The 23593-nt window shown below is 47.8% G+C and overlaps 1 protein-coding gene across 2 annotated transcripts in view; it reads left to right on the forward strand.

The window, feature by feature from the left end:
- The window catches only part of LOC120507465 (collagen alpha-1(XXVII) chain-like), a 141890-nt gene that overhangs the window by 76498 nt on the left and 41799 nt on the right, over nt 1-23593 (forward strand). For both annotated transcript variants that reach the window (XR_005628773.1, XM_039720181.1), the window contains exons 22-32: nt 526-570; nt 1248-1301; nt 2476-2520; nt 8083-8136; nt 10882-10935; nt 11706-11759; nt 15273-15326; nt 22636-22689; nt 23049-23093; nt 23211-23255; nt 23469-23522. Coding sequence is in view for 1 of the 2 variants with exons in the window: in XM_039720181.1 (XP_039576115.1) it covers nt 526-570; nt 1248-1301; nt 2476-2520; nt 8083-8136; nt 10882-10935; nt 11706-11759; nt 15273-15326; nt 22636-22689; nt 23049-23093; nt 23211-23255; nt 23469-23522 (558 nt within the window). In the remaining variant the exon portion in view is untranslated. The remainder of the gene's footprint in view (nt 1-525; nt 571-1247; nt 1302-2475; nt 2521-8082; nt 8137-10881; nt 10936-11705; nt 11760-15272; nt 15327-22635; nt 22690-23048; nt 23094-23210; nt 23256-23468; nt 23523-23593) is intronic.

A 23593-nucleotide genomic window follows, 5' to 3' on the forward strand; every position in this document is an offset into this window, starting at 1 on the left:
GGACCGAGTCCAATTGCTGTGTGAGATTTTGTGATAGCTCCATTCTGCAGCATGTGTAGTCCCAGCTGAAAGCAAAAGGGAAACGTTCATACCGTTGCCAAGTGGTTCTGTGGGAAATTTTGGAACATGCTTTTTTGGGGGGAAGGGAGAGAAAAGTGGGGAGGGGAGAAAAGGGAACTCTATAGCGTTCACATCCCTGCCAAATTGAATGAAGCAGAGTCATGGCAGCATGTCCAGGGTACCCTAGTGGCCAAATCCAGCTCATCATAGACCAAATCAACTCGTGTTCCCTTGGTCAAATTTTGGATGACTTTTACTGGCAGCACTTGACTTGAGATCTTTTTTTTCCTGAGAAACCTCAGAAGCTGCTCTAAGATAGAGAGGGCTCAGCTGTTAAAATGTGACAGCTGAACACACAGCCTGTGTTTAACTGCTGCTCATACTGCAGGCATTTCATTCCTACTGCATGGTGAGTCCAAATTTTGTCACTACTTTGCCTTTTATTTTAATTTCTTTTCACCTCAGGGAGATGAAGGACCCTTAGGACCACCAGGAGTCCCTGGTCCAGAGGTAGGTTTCATTCATTTATTCACTCAGCTATTACCAGCTCTGATGATCTTGCAATGGAATTGTAGTTAAATTCTCATAAAGCTTCCACCCTCCTGGTTTGGGAAGTTAATCTGCCCTGCTATGAATTATTGTCTTGTCCAGGGCTTGATTGATTGCTTGATCCAGGATGGCTGAAAGTCCAGGAAGTGTCTTGCACAGGGTGTTGAGTTTATGACTTTCCTGAAGTCTCAAACCTTGAAAAAGCCTCTAATGTTTAAACAGTTCATCCTCAAGATAAATGGCATTGATTGGAAACCATCTCCATAAGCAGCCCTTGTGTTTCTTCCTTGATTTATAGTATTTTTCAATGAGTAGAGGAAAAAGAAAAAAAAAATAATAAAAACCAAAAACTGGACAGTCAGAGAGAGTCCTTTTGACCTCTGTGATGTTTCACAGAAACACAGTTAAAAGAAGCAAAAATAATATTATCGTATCTGTGAGCTTGCCAGCTCAGGATTTTGTAATGGCTCTGTACATAATTGTCACCTCAGGATAGTAAAATATCCCAAGAATTGGTAATAGGTGGATCAGAAAATGAATGTTGTATATTTTTCTTTTATTTTACAAGCATGTAAGCAGCACCTGTGACAAAAGCAGCTGCAAGCTTTTGATGTTTATGGTTTTTCCATGTATTTCAGGGTCGATCTGGTCGGAAGGGATTTTCAGGAACACCTGGTCCCAACGGTCCCAAGGTAAGAAAAGAGTTTGTTCCTGATCAGGAAAGCAGTGGGTAGAAGGGAGGAAAGAAAGAAAGAAATGTCTTTTCTCACCTTTACCACTTCCCCAAGTATTCATTCCAGAGAGAACAAGAGAAGTTCCTCTTTTTCTCAGAATTTTGGGGTCTCATCTTCTGCTTCTTTCTTCAAAAAGAATGATGGTGCATTTTTAAGCTATTATAAACAAATGTGTCCCTCTTTTCATATTAACCAACTTCTTCCTCCATCATCACTTCATTTTCCATTGCTTCTCCACGGTTTTGTTCTAAAACAATGCACATCATTCCTATCTTTGCTGCCTAATTATCAGCAGGAGCCATCCCAGGGCAATGCACTCCACAAACCCACACTCGAAAGGAAAGAGAAAACCCAACAAAAAACAACCTCTTCAAACAGTAAATACCAAAAATGTGGTCTGGCAGCACATCTGGAGTATCTGCCTACTGAGAAAATACAGCTGCTGTCCTGGAGACACTGCTGGTTACTGGTGAGCCTGGCCTCTGGATGGCCCATCCAGGGCACTCTGACTGCCCCACGTGCTGCCACAGCTGCCCTGACCCCTGCTGGGTGTGCAGTCCTTCTCCTTCTGCTTTCTCCTTCACCCCTCATCATTTTCATGCTCTGAACTCCTTCTTCCTGCACAGGGATTTATCTCACATACGTTCTTGCTGTGGTTTTCCTGTGGATGCTCCATGTGACAGTGACGTGTGCCTGTCTGAGGTTTTACAACAACAGAATCAGGGTGCAGCATTGCCTGGGAATATTTGGGTTGTCTTTTCTTCTTTTGCTTTATGAAGCTTTGGGATAAAGTAGCCAGGACTAGGCTGGGCCTATGCCACAGGGCATTAGATATCTTGTGTTTCAATGTGGTTTTCTGAAGGTTATTTTACTACAGCAGGACCAGCTTTTGGGGCACTTCAGAACAGCAAATGTTTGTTCCATGTTTGTATCAGTAGAGTTTCTTACTTTGGATAAGTAAGAAAGTTCTTTCTTCCTCCAAATCACAGTTGGTTTCGTAGGATGTTGTTTCTCACAGATTTTCCCCAATTCACACTTTGCAGCCCAAATAATGGGTGTACAAAGAGCCACATTGTGCCCAGGGTCTGGCTGGCAGCACTAACCCTTGTGCCCTTGTCTCCTTGTCCTGCAGGGTGAGCCAGGAAACCGTGGCCGACCAGGGAAAGTTGGTGAGCAGGTAAATTCTTTATTTTCCTTGTCTCCTTGATGATCTCCTCTGTACAACGTGTCCTGGGTGCCCAGAGTGCAGGCAGAGGGCAGTGGCCAGGGATTTCTGGCCACCTCAAAGCTGCCCACAGCCCTGGTGCTCCAGGTCCTGGGCTTTAATGATAGGATTCTCTGCTTTGGGTGCTATGTTGCTTTCACTTCCCCTAGATTTTGTGGAGAGTAGAGCAGATAGCAGCTGAAGAAACAAGACCCTGGGGAAGAGAGACACTGAGCTGCATTTTGTTGTAATCCCATAGAGAACATTCTGCTGGCATAACCCAGGACATGCATTATCCCTGTAGGCTTTGGGGGAACCACAGGCATCAAGGAAAAAGCAACAATTGTTCCCACATCTCTGTGATTGAAACCAACAAACTTGTCCACCAACAACCCTGAAAGTGAAGCCACAGAGCCTCCAACAAATTCTGTGTGTTCCTACATGACCACACCAAGCTGGCTGTGGCAGCTGGCCCTGGCACTGCGGGTGTTGCTCCTCACCACTGCTGTCCTTCCCAACACTTTCCCTGCTGGATGGTCAGCACGCTTGGTTTGGTTTGGTTCAGCTTGTCAGCCTCTCTGGCTCTTCTTCCAAGGGTTTCTGACCAAGCAAGTCTACAAAAGTAAAGGTGGATCCTTTTCAGTACCAGCAGTCTGATACCAGCCTCAGTATACATCACAAGTGGTTACTTCTCCTTGCAAATTACAGCCATTTCTGTGTTGTGGTTGTTAATTTGCTCCTTGAAGAGCAACTACTGAAGGAGCAAAGTTTTTCCCCACATCTGAGTTCTACTTGCAGCTTTATCAGATTCTGCACGATCTCAGGCAACACTTCCCAGTGCTTTGTGCCTCAGTTTCCCCTTCTGTGGAAGGTGTGAGACAGCCCTGTGCAGAGGGATAAGCTCAGTGCCTCCTGTTCTGAAGTGGCACCTGTGGACACTGATAGAAATAAATATTTAGAAGTGCTTTGAGATCCTTAACCAGACATTGTCCTTGAAGGGCAAAGCATCATTAGGATTATTATTCTTTAACTTCCCTCAGGACTGACCTTGGATGAGAACTGTAGGCACTGTTCATCGAAAAGAAAACACAGCTGGCCTCTGCTGACACTGAAACCAGCACAGTGGTAGGAAAGCTGCCTGTGTTATTCTTAGTCAATTAGTCTCTGTCTAGAAATATCACCCAGAAAATTTCCATTTCTGAACCAGTCAAGTAATTAGAACAAAAATGTCTCACCAGAGTAAAGAGAAATAGCCTGCTCTCCCCTCACATCTCCACTGAATGATGCTGGAGTGTTGGAGTGATGCTTAAACATCAGCAGTTGGTGTTGGGGCTGGGTTGGTTTTTTACAGAGTCTTGAGAGGATGAACCCAGGCCCTTGGCACTGAAGACACCATCACCTCACCCTTTTTTCTCTTGTGGAGACCCTGATGTTTTCTGTTCCACAGTAAGGGAGGTCACACTTCTCAATCCCGCTGCTCTGCCTGACAAATGGTTTCTCTCAGAGTAGAAAATCTCAGCATAACAGCATGAGAAGAGATCAGCCATCCATCTCATTGGAGATTTCTTCCCTTTCTTAGGGACATCTGTTTAGGAAAACATGGGAGTTTCTGTGAGGTTTCCGGTGATACTTGAGCTCTCGTTGAAAAATGAGGTTTTAAGCCACAGGGCAGTCCCTCATGCGTTGTTTTTCCATTGCAAGGACACAGACTCGGGAAGATCATTCATGAGATGCTTGTTGTCTACATGAGCTGGAAGGATTCCAGCTGCCAGGCGCCCCAGTACCCTGGAAATGTGTGGGTTAACCCTTCCTTGCCTGCAGATGAGTCAGAAGGATATGAAGAGGAATACAAGGCCTCTGGCCAGGGAAGTCTCCAGCCTTCCTGTCCCCGAGATGGGGAATGCACAGCAGGAGAATGTCACCAAAATGTCCACGTTGAAGGTCAGAGAGCCCTGTGGGAGAAGCAACAGCCTGCAGCAGGCAGGAGGGTGCTGCCATCCCAGGGAGCCCCTGCTTGGCACTAGAAAATCCCACTGAGGAGTTGTGCCAGCTGGGAGAGTCCTTATGTCCTTAATGGGATTGAGAGGTCCTGTCATAGCAGGAGCAGCTGTTTGAGTCCCTTCCCCTGTACAAGTGACAGCCCTGCTCACTCACGGGGCTGTGTCAGGGTCAGCCATGTTCCCATTGCTCTGTGCTGGGAAGGACAGCCAAGCCCTTCTCTTGTCAAAGTATGTTGTCTCAGTATCAGTATTCTAAGATAATTTATCAAAGGACACCAGCACCATCTCCTTTATGCCTTTCCCCTTCCAAAGGAGAGCAGCTGTAATGTCAGGTTTGCAGGTGGGGAGGTCCTGATTGTCTTGGCCAAGGTCAAGAGGGTCACCAAGAACGGAGCAGGGAACTGCACTGGTGTTTCCCACATGTTAGCACTGCTCCTTTCCAACCCTTCACCTTCTCCTCCAGGGCATCTCTGACCTCCAGACACCTCAGTCAGGGATTTTCAGGCACTGTGGTGTTGACAGCCTCTTTGATGTGACATGGTGTTTGGACAGCACGTCTCCACCTTCCCTTCCCTCACTCCCCAGCATGGTGGAAGCCCAGCACAGCAGCAGGGCAGGCCTGAGCCCGGTGTGCAGAGGGTTAAACCGCATGGCTGTTCTTTGCGGGTCAGAGCGTCCTCCTTTAAACTGCGATATTTACTGTTTTACTTTCCCTTTCTTTCATCTGAATGGGAGGATTGTACATTTACTCCCTCCCGGCCTTTGTCCCTGGTTTGTTTTGTTTTGAGTTCTAGCGAGGCAGTAACACAGAAAGGCCGCGATCGGTTCCCGCTGGGAGCGACCAGCGGGCCCGTCCCTGGGAGACCCTGCTCACGCTGGGCCCGCCGGCCCCTTCTTCCCCCAAATGGGCTCTGATTTATGCAAGCCTTCATTGCTGACTTGCTCTCTGTTGATGGAGCCAAGAGGGGGGGCTTAATTATGACAGGGCTGGACAATAAATGGGGAAAGCGAGACAGGAGTTAGGAATTACAACCCACCAGTGCCCCCTCCTTCCCTTGGCCCCTCCACAAGCCCCCAGCAACTTTTTAACAATCTCCATCCCTTTTCCGCCGTGCCCTTGGCTGGGGAATACAGCAGACTGAATCATGAGCGACATGCTGAACTCCTGTCTAATATAAATGTTTTACATTCTTTCCTGTATAGTGTGGGCCTTTATCCGGGCAGCCACTGCTGCTGGGACTTCACGTGCATCATTACACACACTGCCCAGAGCCCTGTTTGATGCAGGCCCTCTTTCCAACCCTGGGAACCTGAGAAAAATATGCTGTGCCACAGCCATTTTAGTGTAATGACCACAATTCGTGTCTGCTTTGATTAAATATTTGCCATTGGCAGCTCTTCTGGTTCTTAAAACCTAAATCTTTCTGTCTTAAAACCTAAATCTCCTTGCCTTTAGTGTCTATCCCATTTTGGCCGGTGAAGAACATCATTACCCAATCTTCCTCTGTTTTTTCCTATACTCCTGATAAATTGCTGAGATTTATTTGGCGTAGACATATCTATCTCGATTTGTGTCTGCTTGCAGACACAGCAATGTTGGTTAATTTAGCCCAGAGCAGACAGTGCTGGCTGCAAACACTGCAGAGCTACTGTGCTGGAAGCTACAAGGTCCCTGCTCTGCATCTCACGTTCACACAAGGGGATGCTCCTCTCACATGGGGAGCAGTGACATCTTCCCCTGTACAGTACCACAGTGCACCAGCACAGGCAGAATTTTCCCTGGTTTGGGCTGAAGTGTTGGCTGTGCTCCCCTTCCATCCCATCTGTGCAGCAGGGCCAGTGCTGGCCATGCCAGCGGGTTTCTGCACAAGCTGCCATTACAAGCAGCACATCTGTGACAGAAAGGGGGGTTTCAGGAGGGTGTTGGGGGCTCTTGGTGTGCTCAGATCCCTGCAAACCCCTCTGCAAAGCACCAGCAGGCCAGCCTGAGAAGCATCACCAGTGCACCTGGCTTCAGGACCCAGAGAGGCTTTTTGGGGTGGATTCTGCCATGGATGGTGGGTCTGAAGATTGGCCTTCAGGCCTGAGCTTGGACATGCAGCACCCCTTGGAAAGGAGTTTGAAACAGTCTTGTTCTGAATGGGACCAACACTTTCTGCAGAGCAAGGATCCCTCTTCTGCAGGGACAGGCCTAAGGAACGAGAAATTTCTTAATGAGCATATTCCCGGGAGAGAGAGAAAGAGTTCTGTGGTTTTCCAAGAAAATTGAAATGAACAAGAGATGTATTCTTTCTTCCTTTATTGTCTATTTTTGCCTAGCAATGCATTTCCCTGTTGCATCTCATTGCTTTGCCATTCTCTGCCATAACATTTGCTTTCTTCATAGCCTTGGGCTGTTGGAAAAATTCAGAAACTGGATGCAGTTGTGTACCTGCACTTGTGTCTTATTGAAAGGACAATCGATCCAGCAGCCTTCAGCAATGCCACCCAGTGGCAACCTTGCATAGGCAGATGTTGCAGAGTTTTCAGATCACCAGATTCCTGCACTGAGCAATCTGTGCTGAGTCCAGCTCTGCTTTCCACGAGTGTCTGGTTCATGCAGCCTGGCCACGATGACAATCTTGTGCTCCAGGACTGCCTCAGCTTCTGACACAAAGACCATTTCAAAGCAAAGACCACTTCAGAAAGGCTGGTGACACGCCTACAGGATAGTGGAGCTTTTCTGTTTGTAGCTGTCATCCCATGGCTAATTGGTGTTTCCACCATGGCACAGAGGAGATGAGTGCCTGCAGTGGCACAGGGGACAGTCCCTTGCATCTCCAGAGCCAGAAACCACTGGAGCTGGTAGGGAGGTTGCTTTATCTTAATTCTCAGGAATCTTCTCTTAAGATTGCATCTGTTTCCATCTTTCTAATTAAAAGCAGTTCTGTTTGCCTCTTCGTTATCCCAAACATTGTTAAACCCTGAGCTTAGACTGGAGGTTTGTTCCAAGATGGTTTCTGAGTGGTGTGTGAGATCCACTGCCCTGCTGGCCTCTCTGGCTGCAGGAACCTTTATTTCCTACTGGCATCCCACCAGCACAACACTATCCAGGGCAAAATTAATCTGCACAAAGGGCTGAGGCAGCTTGGATTAACCCAGAAGAAGTCCATTCAGTCCAGCTGCTAAAATGATGGTAAGTCTCTGTCTCTGCAACCCAGGAGCTCCTGGGGAAGCTGTTTTGGGAAAAGCTCACAGAACAAAGCCACACGATGGACTCGGCCTTCCTTCCTTCACTCATCCACTGTGCTGTGTGTTGTGGTTCTTGCAGATCCTCGTGCTGCTGTTCCAGCTGGCCCCTAAAGCAGAACCAGCTGTGGAGTTAGACATTCCCATGGCCGGGAGCAACTCCATCCACTCTGGTAGCCAGTAGGAATTACTGAGCATTATATGAGGGATGCTGTGCTATTGCAACCAGCAAGGTGGACCAAAGGAACTGTTTACTTTCTCAGCAAATAAAAAACTGAAAATTAGTTGTGCTCTTCTCTTTCCTCAGGGTCTGATGGGTTTCATTGGTCCAGTGGGGGAGCCTGGAATAGCAGGAGAAAAGGTAAGATTGCTTACAATGAAATTGTTGTAAGTTTTGCAGGATAGGGAGGCTGGGGAGGGAGAAGGGTTGTAGAGATTTAAGTTGTGATGTGAGTGCAACACCCAGCTGGGAATGAAGCACGTCCAGGGTGTCTGAGCTAGACTAGGAGCAGGCCAAAATCATCCACTTCTCATTCAGGAATTAACATGTGCTGCCCTCCAGGGAGATGCTGTCAAATATTCTTTGAAAAATTAACTTTCCTCATTCATAATGTGCCGGGCGGTTTGTATTTAACAGTCAGCTCTGGTTTTTATGGGAATGAGGGATCCATCAGCCCTGTGTTGCTGGTCATGGGAGGAGTCCATGGGATTGAGGTTACAGATTTCTGCAGAGGTGTCCTCTGGGTTGCCCAGAGGGTCACGCAGGACCAGGGTTGAGCCTGCACTGAACAGGAGGTCTCAGCAATTTCTCAGTGTACAAGAGTGCAGCCACCCATCTGAGCAAAGGCTGGTCCAAACATTTCCCTTTCTATCTGGTGAGGGCCATCCCATCTGGCTGCCCCTGGTTGCTTTGGGCACACTCAGGGCTGGTGCCCTCTTGTGTACACTACAGACACAAACCTCTTCCAGGGGAATAAAAAGGGCTTTATTCCACATAAAAATGTAAAAGGACGTTAATTTGTTTTCTATTAGAGTGTAAACTTTTATTCAGAGGCAGCTCCCAAAGACAAATCATCTGTGTCACTCATTGTACCTCACTCGCACGCTGCTGGTTTTCATTGGAGGTTTAATTATTCACAGTGCAGCCGTAAAGATAGTGAGGAGCATAAAACGATGCATTCCACACATCAGTGCTCTCTTTCTCACTTTTATTGCTTCAAGCCCTGTCCTCTGGGTAATGATGTAAAGACTCTGTGACAGTTATACTGTGTTTGCTGCAGATCCATTTTATTGTCTGTCCACAGCAGTCTTTCTATCCTGTGGGCCCCAGTGGGGCAGTAGCAGAATCAGTCTCAGTCCAAGCTGTCAAAGCTCACAAGAACTAAAAAGGGTGACATGATGAGGGCTGTGTTTTAGTGAAAGAAAACAGAGGAATAAAGAGTGATGTGTCCAGGGTGGTTACACAGAAAATTGGTGCCTGAGTGAGCTGTTTCATTGGCAGCTGCAGCCCTGAATTGAGTGAAGAATAAGGTGTTTGTCATGCAGGAGACATGGGAAGATCTTTTCCTCCATTCCATTAAGTTCACATTTGTCCCTGTCCCTTCCATGCCAAAGCCTTGACCACATGAAGTATCCTCAACTTCCAGATCAACTCTGTAATGTGATGATCAGTGTCAAGGCAAGCCCAGGCTGTCCTTTGAAAATCTGCCCTTGGAGATCCTCAGCACTGCTGGGATTTCCATCAGGCTTCTCTACCAGGACAAATTTAGGGATGACAGAAATAGCTATCATCAAATCAAAACCTCAACCAGGCCTCCAGTTGGCATAGTATCCTACAGCTTACTACGCTCTTGTGAGCTAAATGAAGTGGGAAATATGCTTTCATTAGGCATAGCTGAGTCAGCAGTCTCCATCCTGAGAGCTGCAAAAGTTAAGACTGAAGCCAGTAGAATCCAAAGATTATCAAAGAGAACAATACAGTTAATATACACTTAATAAAATCCATCCATTCAGGGAGAAAAAAATCTGTACATTGGTTTACAAGGGCCAACTGGTGACAACACAAACTCTGGGGTTTGTTTTTAATAAGCTCCTTAGAGCTTATTAGAAAATATTTCCCCTTACACTTTTTGCTGTTGGAAGGTAGGTCAGATTTTGGGCGTAAACTAATTGGCAGCATTTGCTAAATCCTCCTTCCTCATCCCCCTGAGCATACAAACCTAACACCCCTAATTCCCAGTGCACCCCTGGGGCTGGAGGGGGACTGCAGACAGTTGTGTGGGAATTACCACCATCTCCCAAAGGAGCTGTTGATGTCCCACTGGTAAAGACCACACCTTCAGTCACCTCAAATCAGATTGTGGTGGTGCTGGTGGGGGCTTGGCCCTCTTGTCCCCTACCTTTGGGTCAAGGATGTGTTCATGGGAAGTGAGATGGTCTGCATGAGGGGATAAGGAAGACTTTTGCAATAAATAAGTGATGTTTTGGTACATTCAGTTTTTTAACTGCTTGTTTTAGAAGGGATTCTATCTTTAGAGTGGGCTGGGGAGTCATCCAGCTCTGAGCCCCTCATAAGTCAGACCCCAAGGTCATTGTTGCTGGCACTGTGGTATCAGAGCCACAGGAACGGGAGTTCCCCCAAAACACCCACAGTCTCCTCTGAAAGCACCAGGCAGTATCTCTGGTTTTTTTTCCAGCTGGATTCCCTGCTCTCGGCAGGGCCTTGTGACAACAGACTTCAAATCCATGGCTCTAAAAATGCCAGCATGTGTAGGGTTTGTGATACTGCAGAACAGGCATGCCATGCCTTGGGTGGGAAGGGCTGGAGATTCCCTTGGGTTCAGCCCTAGCACTGTTTGGAATTGAAGGTGATGTGCCTGTTTCCTTCATACCTTGGTGCTTTTGATGGCAAGAGTGAAGTCCCCTCCCTTGGGATGTGGAGGATTAGTTAATTCCTGCAATTCTTCCATTACTCTCATGAGATGGATGGAAAGAGAGTGATGCTGGAAACAATTGTGGTAGAAAGCTGATGGCATAGACACGGATTTGTGGATTTTTTTAGTTGTTTCATTGCTCTAGATCACTCTTCCCTGTGTCTCTCTCCCAGGGTGACCGTGGCCCAGTGGGACCCCCAGGCCCTCCAGGAGTCAAGGGGTCGATGGTAAGGAGTAAGTCTGCATTCTCTCACTCTTGCTGTCACCTCTGTCTGTCCTAGCCAAGGGTGCAGCTTCTCCTGTCTTTTAGTTGCATGAGAGCAGCTGCAATTTCTTCCCGTGTCTGTGGGGATGGAAATGGGCATTTGAGTGGATATTGAGGGGTAGCCTCTCCCCAGCAGCTGAGCCCAGCAGTTTTCCCTTCACTGGGGTCTGAGGTGTGTTCTGTGACTCCATCAGCTGAGGGCCTGCTGTGTCAAGTGGAGACACCCAGGAGCTGGAGGACTGCCTGTTCCCAGCCATCCTGGCTCTTGAACAGACAGTGCCCACCAGCAAGGATCTGTCCAAACTGACCAGGGCAACTGGAAATGCTTGGGCAGCACAGTCACTGTGCCTTGCTGTGCTCTGCCTTTCAGGGAACTACGTTTAGGAATTCAACAGTGGGGTCCTCAGCTGGATCTTGTCATGCTCTGACACTTGTTTCCTGTCTACTGCAGTACAAGACACAAAGACATATTTTCATATTAATTCAGCCCATTCTCTTCTGGGCTGTTCAGAAAGTCTTGCTGCTGATATCGCTGGCCGGGCTGGAGCTGGGCTAGTGACAGTCTGGCCATTTCCTTCCACCCCTGAGCAATTTGACCCTGACAAATATCAGATCTGCCTGACGTTGCAAGCAGCCAACAATGCAATTTTCCTGTCTTCCCACTGGGAGGAAGAAGGTCTGTGCAGATTGTGGACATTCACAGCAGGCATGTTCTTCCTCCTTCCCTTTTAGGGGCACCCTGGGATGCCAGGAGGAGTGGGTTTTCCTGGGATCCCTGGACCAACAGTAAGTAAAGGCTATCATCATCTTATAACACCAGAACCTGGGCATGCATGGGCTAAGCCAAGCAATAGTATTCCAGTTTATTTGAGTTTGATACAAACCAGAGATATGGGGGGAGGGATGGGACATGGGTGGGAGCAACATGGAAAGAGACACAAAAAAAGCACAGTATTGTAAATCAAAGGCAACTCCAACATTGGTGAGGGAGAGAGAATGATGCATCTGATTCTGTCTTATCAGAAGGCTAATTAATTACATTATTATACTATACTATATACATTTCATCTAAACTGAATCTGCCAAGCACTCACTCTGCACAGAGCTGCGCTCATCTCCTGACTCTCTCGTGACTGTCAGCAGGCAGTTCCACACACACCACTCTTGGCCCTAATAGGCCAAGGGAACAAAACATCTTCACTTTGGATAAACAATCTCTATATTGCATTCTACTTTGGCACAACACAGGCACAGCAAGTGATAATAATTGTGTTTTCCCTTTCTCTGAGGTTCAGAGAATGTGAATCTCAGAAATCCTTGGGAAGAAAATTGTGCCTTGCTTTTCTCTATGAAGAGAAATGTGGCAACAGCACAGTGCTTAATTCAAAATTTTGTATTCCTAAGGAGGGATGCAAAAGTCACAATCCAGCCTCAATCTTTTGGCAGGACACAAGCTCCCTAGTTCAAGGTGTTCTGGGCTGGGAATGGTTGGCAGTGTGGTGATATGTGATACAGTGCTGTATCACAGTGATTTATCATGGTCATTTATCACAGTGACCATGGCATGCAGCGTGACCATCCTGCGTGGTCAAGGCCCCTGCTGGCATGAGAGGAGCAGCAGAGCAGCTCCCCCAGACAGACCCTCCATCTGGACAGGCTCATCTGGCACACTGCAGCTGTGGCTGGAGCATGCAATCACCATGGAGGCAGATTTCAGCCTGGCTCCAGTTTCCCACAGATGTTCTTTAGATGTAGTTCGGGCTCTCCCAGCAGCACGAGTGCTGCTGGAGCCAACAAAAAGGCAGCCCTGGGTGGGTGCAGGGAATGGATTTTGCTCAGTGTGTGAATTCCCACAGTGCTGGTAAGTGGGAGGAAGATCACAGCAGTGAAATGCCTGGGAAGTGGCAAAGGTGTGGCCTCCAAATCAGGGTCAACTGTGCCACTGCCAGCAGCTCGAGGATGCTCTGGGTGCACTGGCTGCAGGCAGCTGGGCACAGACTGTGCAGTAACAAATGAGCAGAGGTGAGGAAAAGAGAAAATCTGAGCTCAAGCAGCACCTCAGGGTGACCCATCTCTGCCTGGAGAACAGCAGTGTGGCACCAGCCAGGTCCTTACAATAAAAGCAGCACGATGCCACCCACAGCCCCCAGCACTGAGCTGCTCTGTGGCTCCTTGTGGAAGCACTTGCTGGTGACAGAAGCCTAGAGGCATCTGCATATCTGTAGATATCTCATTTTTAACAAATTCCCATCATGTTAGCTGCCACAGGACTTGGGGACAGCTGGAGCATTGGGCTCCTCCTGCTCCAGGCCTGTGAGCACCCGTGGCCAAGGCAGTTTCTGTGCTGTGGCAGAGAGCTCCACCCCTGAGCACCATCCCATGCACCACTACATGTACCTTCAAGTGAAGCCAAATTTTGTCTGTCTTCACTGGGGCATGACAATAGAAAGAGCTGAGGCATCAGATCCAGGCAGAGATGCCAAAACCTCTCAGCAAAGCTCTGGGAGCTGAGATTGTCCCCAGGTCCTGCTGCTTCCTTCAGTTCCCTCTTCTCCTGCAGGCAAATAATAAGTTCATCCAAGCAAAATGTTTGCTCCACAACTGCATTTTAAAAAGTCATAATTCAATAAGCCAAACTTCCCCACAGAGCCAGTAAATCAAATAATCTCCTAATATCAAATCCCCAGTCATTAACTCCAGCTGTTTTTCCACCAAACATTCCTCATTTGCCTTTCAAGCCAGACCTGAGGCATGCAGTTGTTGTTTGTCCTAAACTGTTAAAATCTTTGAATGAGCCTTAGCAGTGATGGCTGATTAATTCAACAAGGGATGACGAAATGGGGAGCAAAGTGAATGGAAGGAAACTTTGCCCTTGGTTTGAGCTTCCTGAGGCTTGTGAATTCCTTTTTCCTCTTCTTACTTACCATTATGTTGCATCTTTTTTACTTACTTACAGTTTTGGAAATAATATGTATATATAGGAATATTTAAGGTCACTTACCTTCTAAAGAGTTCACTGGAATTCCAGCAGGGTGTCCAGCTATTCCCTCAACATTTGCCATTACAATGAATGTTTCTGTCCTTGTACTTTCATAAGATGTTTGGGATAGGCTGAGACTTCCAGAGGAGATTCCAAAAACCAGCTAAGGATTTCATTTCAGTACATGGTTATCATAAAAACCTCTATAAAACAGGCATCTGACACATCCTCTGCCTGTGCCAGTCAGCACTGTCCTCACTACCAAAGCTGAGATGTACTGTGATCACAAATGCAGTTACAGTCAACTGACTTTTCCATTCTGAGTGAGGACAGCTCAGCATTTGTATCCTGAACGTACATGCCATGCACAAAAGCAAAATCTTCATAAATGGCAGTTATAGGAGCAGTAGGAAGATCACAGTCCAATTCTCTTCTGATCTGTGGTGGAATTTGCAGGGCTGACAGTTGGTAAAAGCTATTAACATGTAAACAGCCAAATTTGATGTGGAATGTTTGAGAGCAAGGAGTGAATGTGTCATTTTGAGGTTTTCTTTTCTGACAGCAGAAAGACACTAACTTTAAATATCAGGTTTTAAAGCTGTGATACAGAACTAAGTCCTATTAAATAAATATATCCTTTATTTTTTTTACTCTGATAAATATTCTAGCAAGGGAAAAAACCTGGCTTTCTGCATTTTCTGTATGCAAATTAATGAATCGTGTGTACAAATCCAGATTAAAAGAAAACCTGAAATCCTTCTGTAATTGTGAGAACAGGATCATCCACAACACCAACAGTCCACATTAAATTAGTATCTATCTGCCAGTATCAATATTTATGCAGCATTAACAGGGCAACAGTTACTTAAAGATAAAGTCAGTATTTGGCTGAAAAGATCAAACTTGAATACCCAAGATGAGGTGTCTGATTTTGTATTTGGACATCTAAAAACCAGATCCTGGTTATTATTATTTTTGAACAGATGCTGAGAAACAGCTGCTTTTAATAGATTCAGAGAGAATTCTGGATGTTCAACTTCTCTTCACATCACACCACTGACACAGATAACAGCCTGCAGGTCATTAAGCATACAAACCTCAGCCAGGATCTTTGGCCTAAATGTTCACAATCCAAAGACAATTTGTGACTTAAAAAAAAAAAAATAGACAAGTGAAAATGGTGATGTTTTTAGCAAGTGTTTAATGAACCAATCTGCTGGTCATGGGTCTGCATCTGAGTCCCCTGCAGATCACATAGGAATGGAGGGTCCTGCCAAGGTTGCTGCCTTCCTCATTTTGTGCCCTTTTTCCCCTTGCAGGGTCCAGCAGGAGCCCGGGGTGCGCCGGGGATCCGAGGGGTGAAAGGCCGCAGGGTAAGCACTGTCCGTGAGCTTTCATCCCTCTCCTCTTCCAGACACTGGAAAAACAACCTGCTGGTTTGGTCTGGGGGTGTGAAATGAGCACAAGTTGGGCAGCACCTCCACAGACACGTTTCTGCTGCACATAAAGGTGCTTGGAACAAATCTTACCAGGAAAGTGGATGCAAGGGGTGTGTAAGGGCAGGGGGGTGCCCAGAGGAGAGGTTATCATTGAAGTGGTCCAGTCTGTCTTTTCCACCTGCCTGCCATGTCAAAACACAGTTTATGGATGCTTCTGGTGAGGATGATGAAAATTTAGTTGTCTGAAATTCTGGGAAAGGGTGCAGGTAGAAAACCAGAACAGGTGCCTTTGTTGCTGTGGGAGAAAAAGTAGCTGAGATACGAAGTGTGATATAACCAGAGGCAGATGAAGGAGGAAATGTTATGTCATGACATAGAATTAAGAGACAAGGCTGACAGAAATAGAGCTGGGCTGTTCTACCCATGTGTTCCAGTCCAGGACTGACACTTCCCAGCAGGTCTCCATGTGAGAAGGTGTGCTTTGCACTGTCAGTAGATCCAATTATAAACATTTCCTGTGCCTTTCTAAGGACTTTTCCAGCCCTGATTTGATGTGTACCTCACAGTACCACCCTGTGAGCACAGGTGACTCCTCACCCTGCCTGCCAAGAGCAGCCCCCAGCCTCGTGCTAAGTGCCACTGCCTGGCACCACTGACAGTGCTGTGAGCTCACGTTTCCCTCAAAAAAGAGCTCCCAGACACTCAGAGTCAGTCCTTGTGTGGCTCTCCCCGCCCTGTTTGGGTGACAGCCGACAGGACAATGACCTCTAGACCTGCCAGAGCTGCTTGTTTTCCTGCCTGTGACATCCAGCCCCCGTCCCACTGAGATCTTCAATCTTTCTTCTCCAAGGGGATGTTTATTGCAGGAGCATCCCTGCTTTGGATTGTTTTTCCTTGTCCAGCTGCTTTACAAAGTATTAATAGTGAGCACACATGAATTCTGCTGAAGGCCCCAACAACAACATATTTTGCATTTCTCCCTCCAAGGATCTGTTTCCATGTTTCATTTTCAAAGGCATACACTGGAGTAAACTATACATTTTACCTACTCCCACTCTCTGCTTCTCCTGCAACTTCTGCTTGGGGGATTCAGGACAGCCAACAATTTTGTGTTTCCCTATGCCAGAGTGAATGTTTTCTTCAAATAGCTGGGACCAGCAAAAGAAAATGGAATAACCAACTAGGAATCTTTGTAACCATGGAGTTATGTACACTGGAACTGCTCTAAACTTTAAAATCACATCTAGAAGGATGCCAGTAACATCCAGGCTTGGCAGATGTTTATCAGGGTTCATCTTTTAATTTGTGACTGGGAAGAAGCTCCCGTTCCTCTGTGTTCCTTGGTGGGAAGGCCCATGGATTTCCCTCCCCAGGTCCACTTGCAGAGGGGCCCCTGGGGAGTGTGGTTCCTCTGTGCTGCCCAGCAGGGACTAACTGGCTGTCTGGGACAGCCATGATCATGCTGGATGAGAAACTGGAGGTGCTCCTTCATGGCAGGCTCTGCATGGATGGTGGAAAATATCCCAAGGTATAACTGCAGCCCAGGGTTGAACAGGAAACACCTTCTGATGGATCCAGGCTGGGAATGTGAGGGCTCTTGGAGAGGTGGAGCCTCTTAGGGGATCAGGTGCTTTTGCCAGTGCCTTTAATGTTTTCAGTGACAGAAAAAGGAGTCCTGGAACTGCCTCCTCCCAGCTGCCAGGCAGGGATTCATCCCCATCCCTGCCCCTGAGCTTCTCCTTTCAGCAGGCATGCACAGCTGCTGCAGTGTCTGGCTCTTGGGTTGTCCAAGATTCCCTCTCATAAACCTTCTTCACCTTCTTACATCCATGCTGGCCTCAAGTCCTCAGCCCACAAGGACAGCTGGATTCAGCTCCCAAGACAGGAGGTTGCCTGGGATATCAGGGATTTGCCTTTGGCTGTAGCTGGATCCAGAGAGAGGGTGTCAAACCCTTCAGAGCAATCCTGTGGAGCATCAGCTGCCACCAGCACTGTCCATCCTCAGAATGACATCTCATATAGCAGAGACCTTCAGCTGCATGGCCTGGCTTTACATTTCCTCTCCAGATGTTCAGTACAGCAGGTCCTGTGCTGCTCACTGTGGACATGCCTCCACAGAGGGAACCAGACTTCAAAGTGCATCCCAGCCCTGCAAACCAGGAATGCAGCAGTGGCTGTACCCTGACAGGCTGCAGTGCCTGCAAAGAGTCACCTCAGGATGTGCAGAGCATTGAGAAAGAAGGTGCCTGGGGAAAAGGGAGCATTAAGGAATTGGTCTTGCCCTAAGGACACCAGTATTGGAGAGGAAAACTGCCTGAAGCTCTACCAGCAAGGACTGAGCCTCTGGATCTGCTGCTGGTGCTCCTGCTCTCAGCTCCCATTGCTGGGCTGGGCTGTGGTGGAGATCTGGTGTTGTTTGAGCACTGCAGTGATTTCATCCATGCAGAATTTGTGAGGCAGAGAGTTGCACTTTCTGAGATCCCCATCAGGAAGGACAAACCTGGGCTTTGCTGAGAAATTCTACAGATTTCAGTGGATATGATGTAAGGGAGTCAGTACTGTAAGAACCAGCAGATCTCCTGCCTGCAGGATTTCTGGCTCAATTCTCTCTCATTCACATTTTCCTTCTTTTCATACTCTCAGAAGATATTCGAGGCACACAGCATCCTATATTTGCTTACTTGCTCCTGTGATTCCAGCTCTTGCTTTACTCAAGATGGGGAAATGATCCCCCAGCTGTAATTTCAGCCATTACCCTCTGTCTATCCCAGCTTACAGAAGGGATGTAATTCAATTCAGAGTGGAAACATGAATGCAGCCCCTGCCAGATGTTTGTGGATTCCATGAGCTCTGTTTGTGGATGCTTCATTAAAGTTATTCTGCTTTTGAAGGAAACGTAAATAGCAAATATGGTTTTGATTGTAAAGAACAATGGAGACTTTCTGGGGTCTGCATTTATGTTGTGATAGCTTTTATAGTGTCAAGATATGTATATTCTAGAAAGAAAAGCTTTTTAAAAATTGTAGCCTTCTTTTTAGTCCTGACAGAGCTATTGTTCCTTCACAAGTCTTTGTTTATTCCACCAAACTGATACTGAACAATCTTCCTCAAATGTTATTTCCTTTCTAGTCTTCCCTAAGGAGAAGAAACTTGGACCTGCAAGCCCAGGCTCATTTCCCTTCGTCTGTACTCAGTGTAGCACTTGGATATGTGCTTAACATCCAGCTAGTGACAGCTATGTACATGCTTAAACCTAATTATTTGACCAAATTAAGGTTTAAATTTGGAGGCAGTTGGTCCAGCAAGCCCCTCACCCTATGTCACTAAATCCTAAAGCACATTTCTGCTCCTCACAGCAGGAAAATGTGTGGTCTCCTAAGGATAATGTCACCAACTAGACTGGGATTCTCTATGAAAGGCTGAATATCAACCAGAGCCATGATTTTGTAACTCACATTGTAAAGCTGCACCTGAAATCCTGCTGTAAAGTGCCTTACCTTGCCCTAATCTCCTGGCCAAGGTGCCTGTCAATATTTCTAGAATTTTGTCCTCTCACTGCTGGGTTCTGGCTCAGGTGATACAGGGCAGCTTTTGAAATCCCAAAGCACATTTCTCTTTTCTACTGTGCCATTCGTTCATCCAGCTCTGCACCAGCTGCTGCCCAGGTGAAGCCTGTAAATCCAAGATAAGGGGAGCACACCTGCACTCCAGGCCCTTTGCTGCTCCATGCCAGAGGGAAGGAATTGCTGCCTCTGCCACTTGGACCCAAAGATCTCCAGCATCACCAAGTGCAGGAATTCATAAATGCCAGGGATTTGTAAAGTGGTGTTATCTAAGCAAACCTGAAAATATTTGCCTTTCCAAGCCCAGCTGGGTTGTTTTTCACGGAGAAGTGGAGGGTATTGTTCTGCTTCCAGGGATCTTTCTCGTTGACTGAGAAAGCCTTAGAAGTGTTTGAGGAAAAGCTCATTCCAGATCCATGGCCAGGGATGTCTCCCTTTGGCTTCACTCAAGGCATCTGCTTGCTTTTTTGTTTGGCCAGGCTGTGATAGCAAAATATCAATATTTGGATAACTGGGTAAGGAAGGAGCTTTGGTTTTCTGGGAAGAAGCTACTGACTGACGTGCTGCTTCATGCTGCTGTTGAGAGGCTGGTCACTGTCTGAGCTCTGAGTAGGTGTTTAACAGCAGGAAATGCAGCACTGCTCTGCAGAAACACCTGGTTGAGTACACTGTTCTGCAGGAGCACTGTCTGCTTTAGCAGCAGGATACATCCCAATTGCCTCACCTGGGCTGGCAAAGGCTGGAGCTGGGTTCCCCTGCCTTTGTGAGCTGCCACCTCCAGCCACTGTGGGAACCCCTGTTTAGCCTGGGGTTTCTGAGCACTGCTTGGTGTGGCTCGGCACAGGGAAATGCTGTCCTGGCCTGCACTGAGGGTCCAAGGGGAGCCCAGGGGCTGTGCTCAGCCCTGCTTGCAAGGCCAAGCTGCCAGATCTGCAGGGGGAAGGCACCTTGAGGTCCTTTGAGGAGCCTTGAAGCTCTTGGCTTTGGGTTGCTCTCTGGAGAGCTGCCAGGACCTCACTCACTCATCTCTAGCCAGTGTTGTCAGTAAAAGAGAGTTTTAAAAATTTAAATTTAACTAATTGACTAAATGTAGGTTTTCCTGTCAGGGTGGATTAGGGGAAGCCTTTATGCCAGGTTTCAGCCCAGGAGGCCAGAGAAGATGAAGCTTGTGTTTGAGAACACAGAGTCACTTTCTCCTTCTTCAGGTCAGATGCCAATGAGATGTGCTGTGATGGGATTAGACAGGTGACTGCTGTGAAGGGAGATTGCCCTGGCAGGTCCTGCCATGCTGGTGACAGGGCTCTGCTGGAAGAAATGAGGATTCTGTAAACACCTCCCCAGCCAGCCAGCCCTGGTGAGAGCCACAGCCATCACTGAGGCACCCAACAGCCTCTACCAGGCTCAGAGCAGCCCCTGCAGTGGCAAAGGGGCTGGGCAGGGCAGGACAGGCTGCAGAAGGTGGGTCTGGAGGGGCCAGACTCATTCCAGTTTCCTTCCCAATGCTAATCCAGGTCATCACTGTAATTTCCATGTCCCACTTGCTTCTGATCCCTGTTCCCTCTTCCAGGCCTGAGCTAAGGAATCCTTGCCCTCTGCACGTCCTCCCCCTGCTTCACTAGCAGCTCACCACCTCATCTCAGACAGTAAAGATGTAACTGCACAAAATATCCAAGAGGCTGCTCAGAGAAGAGGGGAACAGTTTGTTTTCCAGGGAGGATGAGCATTTGGCTGTGGAGGGTGCTTTCCCAGAGTGCCAACATGGTACCCAGGCTGACACCTCCCTTCCTAGTGCAGCTCTGGGTATTTGCTGGGTGTCCCACTCTCCCCAGGCAGCCTCCAAGGTGCCTCCAGGCCCTGCTCCTCCACCACCCCCAGAAACAGGCCTGTCTGACTCGAGCTGTCAGTAGCCCAGCTTTTAAGCGACCTTCTGGTCTTTGTCATTGTGCTTTGAGGTTTATAGGGACATGGATTAATAAAACTTTTGCTCTTTACTGCTCTCTGATCTAGGGGCCAGCGTGAGCCACAGCACTTGGGGTGCTGGGCTGGTGAGAGGTGCTGTGACATTTGTGCAGCACAGCCCCAGCTGTGAAACACCCCTCTACTTGTGGGGATCCCATCTAGGGCACAGCCCTCTGTCTGTCTGTCTGTCCTGGAGGCCAGGCTGAGCATTCTTCAGAGCTGTGCCATACTGGCAGTGCAATACAGGCTCTTGGTTATTCAGTCTCTGCTCCTCTGAGCAGCACAGGGCTTTGCCAAGCTCAGTAGGAGTTTTTGCATTATTTTATATTGACAATGTTTGTCTGCTGTAATAATTTGGCTGGGGTTCCTATACATTTCTGCTGTACACTGCTTTTCTTTGTGAGTCTCTCCCTTTGCCTGTCATCCTGGAGTTGCTTTTCTAACACACTGGCTCCCTAGCCCTGTTATTACTTTTGGCACTGGGTTTGCATCCCGATTAAGCACATTGGCTCCTGTTTTCCCTTTCTGCATTGGCCAGCTCTCAGAATTCCTCTTACCATTACGTTCTAGCACCGCTCTGTGCTTTTATTTGTTATTTATACTGCAGTAGTGCCTAAGAGTCCTAACTGAGCTCATGAACTGATTATGAACATGATGTCTGTTAATAGAGTCTCTTCATATGCCCTTTTTTAACTCTTTTCCTTCACTGTGGCTCTTTATTCTCTGTGTGACACACTGGTCTCTGGAGGGGTCAAATGGTGTAGAGGGTTGTGTGTTCAGCTTCCCTTGAAAGACAGATGGTCTTTAAAGTCCCTTTCAACCCAAACCATTTTTTCTGTGATTCTCTGATCATATCCTTACCTTCTTCCCAGGGCTCTCCTCACTTGGAACCTTCTAAAAGAACAAGGATGCCCCTTCCTCAGTGATGCCCAAGCTGTACCATGAACTGTTTGTTTAATCTCAGCTGCTCACACCTGCTCATTTGCAGCAGGGTGTGTGTCCCACACACCTCCTGAGGCCCCTGTGCCCACCTCACACTCACACACCCAGGAGCAGATGCCAGGCATGGCACCAGACCCTCCCCACCTCCATATGCACCAGCACCTGCCTGGTCCTTAACAGCAGCCAGATCTTTAAACATCACTCAGCTGTAGCTGAGGGCTTGGAGTTCAGCTGCCAGCAAATACACCTTTCTCTTTGGGAGGAATTTGGGGCCCAATGTGAAGGTACTGCACAGTGGAGGTTGTGCACCTCTATACCACCACTGTGACCATGTGACAGTGTGGTGTGGCAAGGGTTAAGGATAAAGTTGTTGGAAAAGCAAGGTTTCTAGGAAGGAGAAGTTTGCTGTTCAATAAGGCTGGAACTGCAAGTTTGTCTGTGCATTGCAAAAGTGTTGTCATGTAACCATTGTCTGAAAATGAGGCTGTTCCTGGCCTGCTTTTCTCCTCTGGCTTGGGTTAGTGGTTGGTAGTTGGTTTAACAGGAATAAAAAGTGCTGTGTGCTGGTAACAGTGAGAAATGAGGCAACAAAACACAGAAGGAATCTTTTTAGTCCTGGGCTCTGAGCTGCTGTGCTCAACCCAAGCAGGTATAAGTTGGCTAAGCCAGGATTGATCTCATGGACTGTCCTGGTGGCCAAGGCTAAAGTGACAGCTGGATTTTCCAGTGAGCCATATCCTCTGTGTTCTTATTTTTGCCTCTCTTTTGCCTCCTTCTAGGGTGCCAGAGGGCCTGATGGACCCGTGGGTGAGCCAGGGGCGCGAGGTGTCAAGGTGAGTGCCAAGGCTGCTCTCAGCTCCGCTCTGAAATGCTCTGGGCAGGACCAAGGTCACATCCTCCTGCAGGAGCAGGGATGTTCAATTGCTCCATGAGGATCAACCAGCAGGGATGTGTCTGTCTTTCACCCAGAGTAAAATCTATCCACCTTTGGTATCAGGATCCTTGCCCACACTCTCAGCCAGTTGGGGTGTTCCTTGGGACATGACCCCAGGTATTTGACCTCTCAAAAGCTGCAGGGAATTGGAAGGGAAGTTTGGTGTATAAAAATGCAAGAGCAGATGGGCTGGGGCAGAAGAGCATCACCAACAGCTTGTGCTCCTGCTGGATGTGTTTTTGTCTCTTTGTTTCACAGGGCCGACCAGGGGAGCCAGGCAGGGTGGGCCCAGATGGGCTGCAGGTATGTCCTCTGTGAGAGCCAGAGCTGCCAGCCCTGGGGACACCCACGTGTCCTCAGAGCACCACGGGTGAGTCAGCACATCCCCAGGTGATAATTGCTGTAACTGTGTGTCCACAGGGCAAGATGGGGGAGACTGGGGAGACGGGAGCACGCGGCTTCCCAGTAAGTGTCCATGCCTTCTTCTTCCTTTCATAGCCTGAAGCCCTTAAGTTTTGAGTCCTGGTCCAGGTGGAAGAATCTGGGCCCTATCTCACACTTGCAGGGCCACCTCTCCCCTCCTGTCACTGGAGCACTTTGGACGTGCACATTTCTGCTGATAAATGTGAAGGATTGCTGCTGGGTTGGAGCTGACCCTGGTGTTTTTCATTTTTCTAGGGTATCCAGGGACCTTCTGGACCTCCGGGAGTAAAAGGGGCTCCAGGCGACCCGGCAAGTGCCTTATCACTCTCTCTCCATCTGTCCTTCCTTGCACACAGACACTTCATTTCTTTCTCTGTCTG

Source organism: Passer montanus, unplaced genomic scaffold (assembly GCF_014805655.1).
Source record: "Passer montanus isolate IOZ18808 unplaced genomic scaffold, ASM1480565v1 scaffold43, whole genome shotgun sequence".
Lineage (NCBI taxonomy): Eukaryota > Metazoa > Chordata > Aves > Passeriformes > Passeridae > Passer > Passer montanus.